Source organism: Manis pentadactyla, chromosome 9 (assembly GCF_030020395.1).
Source record: "Manis pentadactyla isolate mManPen7 chromosome 9, mManPen7.hap1, whole genome shotgun sequence".
NCBI lineage: Eukaryota > Metazoa > Chordata > Mammalia > Pholidota > Manidae > Manis > Manis pentadactyla.
Genome location: NC_080027.1, coordinates 44471950 through 44475487, shown reverse-complemented (window position 1 = coordinate 44475487; position 3538 = coordinate 44471950). Strand labels below are relative to the sequence as shown.

At 37.4% G+C, this 3538-nt stretch overlaps 1 protein-coding gene across 1 annotated transcript; it reads left to right on the top strand.

Annotated features, from left to right (window-relative positions):
- The first annotated feature begins 2068 nt into the window (after nucleotides 1-2068).
- LOC118933062 (olfactory receptor 52A5-like) lies at nucleotides 2069-3052 on the top strand. The gene has a single exon (XM_036927024.2). It carries the CDS (start codon nucleotides 2069-2071, stop codon nucleotides 3050-3052), a length of 984 nt encoding a protein of 327 aa, XP_036782919.2.
- Nucleotides 3053-3538: the final 486 nt, after the last annotated feature.

The window sequence follows — 3538 nt, the reverse complement described above, 5'->3', positions numbered from 1 at the left end:
CAGGGTTTGTGCTGCACATGAGACCCAAGATTGTTTCTCTGGCCTATGAATTGCAGGGGTTTAAGATAGCTTGCCTCCCTCTAAACATATACATATCTGTGCATGCAAAGTTGCTTTTAGCTTGTCTTTTGTCATTAGTGCTGTTACTCTCAACCCAAGAGCATCTTTAGGTTTACCTTTCTCCATTTCTCCTATTTCAAGTCAGCAAGTCCCACAGATTTTGCTACTTTGTTATTCCTTCAATATTATCACATCACTTCATAGTATTCCCACCTGGACTATCACAATTATCCTTCTAACTTGATCTCCCTATGAATCTCTCTCATTCCTTCAAGCCACTCATCAAGCTAACACATTGGATTTTTAGTCAAAAGACCTGTCCTTCCAACTAAAATTTTTTAATTATTTCATTTAAATTTAAAAATTTTTCATTTGGTATTTTCCCCTTATCCTTAGCCTCTACAACAATCATTTCTGCTTATGAAGTAATGTGTGTATGAAAACTGTTTATTGATTTGCAATCCCACTGAATGTTTTATGCTTCTGTGATTTTGTACATAGTATTTCCTCTTGGAATGCTCTCCTCCATGTCCTTTATTTGGCTGATACCTACTGAAGAATGATTCACCTTGACAGCCAATTTGTTCTGTCCATTTCTTATTTAAGACACATAAACATTAATTAATTCTCAATTAAAGAGTATTTTTCTCCAATGAAAAACTCTAGAACAATGGCAAATGACAGTATCACCCACACCCAGAGATATTCATTCAAGGGACATTTGACAATGACTGAGACGTCTGTGATTGTCATGACAAGAGAGAGCAACTGCTATCTATTGGGTAGGAGTATTAGATGCTGCTAAACCTCCTACAATATGAACAATTACCCCACCACAGAAAATGTATCTGACCGTTAATGTCAATTGTGCTAGACTGAGATTTGCTGCCATAGAAGAATGTCAATGAAGCCTCATGAAGTTGAAAATGTAATAACAGACATTAGAGCGCACATGAAACTTGTTTTCATTCCCTTTGTATCTACCTGTAATCTATCTATCTATCTATCTATCTATCTATCTATCTATCTATCTATCTATTTATCTATCATCTGTCTATCTGTCATCTATCTATATCTATCATCTATCTATCTATCTATCTATCTATCTATCTATCTATCTATCTATCTATCTATCTATCTATCTATCTATCTATCTACCTATCTACCATCTATCAATCTATGTATATGAACCCAGAAGTGCAATTGCTGAATTATGTGGTAATTCTAGTTTCAATATTTTGAGGAACCTCTATACTGTTTTTCATAGTGGCTGAACATATTTGTATTCCCAACATGTGTGTTCATGGATCCTCTTTTCCCCTCATCCTCATTGACACTTGTTATCTCTTCTTAATGATGGCCATTCTAACAGGTATGAGGTGACAGTTCATTTTCACTTTGATTTGCATTTCTCTAAAGGCTAGTTTATTCAGCAGTGAGAAGAAAATACTGCCATTTGTGACAGTAATTATGTACTTTGAGAATTTTACACTAAGTCTGACAGAGAAAGATAAATACTGTGTTAAATCACATAGAGTGGAGTCTTAAAAAAGCCAAACACATAAAAACAGAGAGTACAGTAGTGGTTACCAATGGCTGATGAGTCTGGGAGTGGAGGAGATATCGTTTCAGGGTATAAACCTGCAACTAGTAGGTAAATAAGTCCTGGAGACTGAATTCACAGTACAGTTATTTCAGACAGCAGTGTTATATTATAGATATCAGACAAAAGAGAGAAAAGAAATGAATTACTCCCATCATAAAAAGGAAAAGATAGTTATGTGACATGATAGAGATGCTAGCAAAACTACAATGGCAATCATAGTATAATATGTGAATGTACCAAATCATTCTGCTGTGCACCTTAAACTTCCAAATGTTATATGTCAAATATATTGAAACAAAAAGGAAAGGATGAGTAATCTAACTGAAGTATATTTTTTCTAAAATAAATAATTTTTTCTTATTTTTAATTCATGAAGTTTGACAGGGAATAGAAGATGCTACAATGCCACTACCTGCTCCTAGTGATCAAATCGCCACGTCCATACTCAATGGCTCCATCTTCATGCCATCTGTGCTGACACTCATGGGGATTCCAGGCCTGGAGTCCGTGCAGCATTGGATCGGGATTCCATTCTGTGTCATGTACTTCATTGCTGTGATTGGGAATTCTCTAATTCTAGTTATAATCAAATATGAAAGCAGCCTCCATAAACCCATGTATATATTTTTGGCCATGCTGGGGGCCACAGACATTGCACTCAGCACCTGTATTCTTCCCAAAATGCTAGGCATCTTCTGGTTTAATTTGCCAGAAATTTCTTTTACAGCCTGCCTTCTGCAGATGTGGCTTGTGCATTCATTCCAGGCAATCGAATCAGGTGTCCTACTGGCAATGGCCCTAGATCGCTATGTGGCCATCCATGACCCCCTGAGACATGCCACCATCTTCTCCCAAAAGCTCTTGACTCACCTCGGAGTAGGAGTGACACTCAGGGGTGCCATTCTTGGAGCTCCATGCCTGGTGCTTATCAAATGTCGTCTTAAAATGTACAGAACTACACTGGTCTCCCACTCTTACTGTGAGCACATGGCCATTGTGAAGCTGGCCACTGAAGACATCTGGATCAACAAGACCTATGGCCTGTTTGTTGCCTTCACCATCTTAGGGTTTGACATAATCTTTATCACCTTGTCCTATGTTCACATCTTTATCACTGTCTTCCAACTGCCCCAGAAGGAGGCACGACTCAAGGCCTTTAATACATGCATTGCCCACATCTGTGTCTTCCTGCAGTTCTACCTCCTTGCCTTCTTCTCTTTCTTCACACACAGGTTTGGTTCTCACATACCACCTTATGTCCACATCCTCTTATCAGACCTTTACCTGTTAGTCCCCCCGTTTCTCAACCCTATTGTGTATGGAGTGAAGACCAAACAAATTCGCGACCATGTCCTGAAAATATTTTTCTCCAAAAAATCATCTTGATCATTAGTGCTGCTTTCTACAGAGTTTTTAGGTGGACTAAGGAGCAACACGAATATAGTGAAATGTTGTATCTTCTACAAGTATCTATATCTGATAAAAAGATCTTTAAATCTCAGATGCTCAGAATTGAAGTAGGACTTTAACAAACCATGCAATATTTGATAACTTTCATTTGCCAATTTTATAAATAACTAAATTCTCTTATGCTGAAATCTGATTGTTTCCATTAGTCTTGTTTTGTTCTGTTTGTTTAAATATAGAGGATCCTCTCTGATCATGCTTAGGCATACCTAGTAACAAACTCTGGAAAAAGCACTTGATTCCAGGAAATTTCCAAGGACTATGTCACACATCAATATTCTCAAATTGCTAACCCAACACATAGCTGTAACTCTGGTTAAGTCTCATTTTCAATATCAGAGAACTCAAATATATGAAGCAAACAATATAAGTGAAAGGAGAGACAGCAACACAAGTACTGTAAGA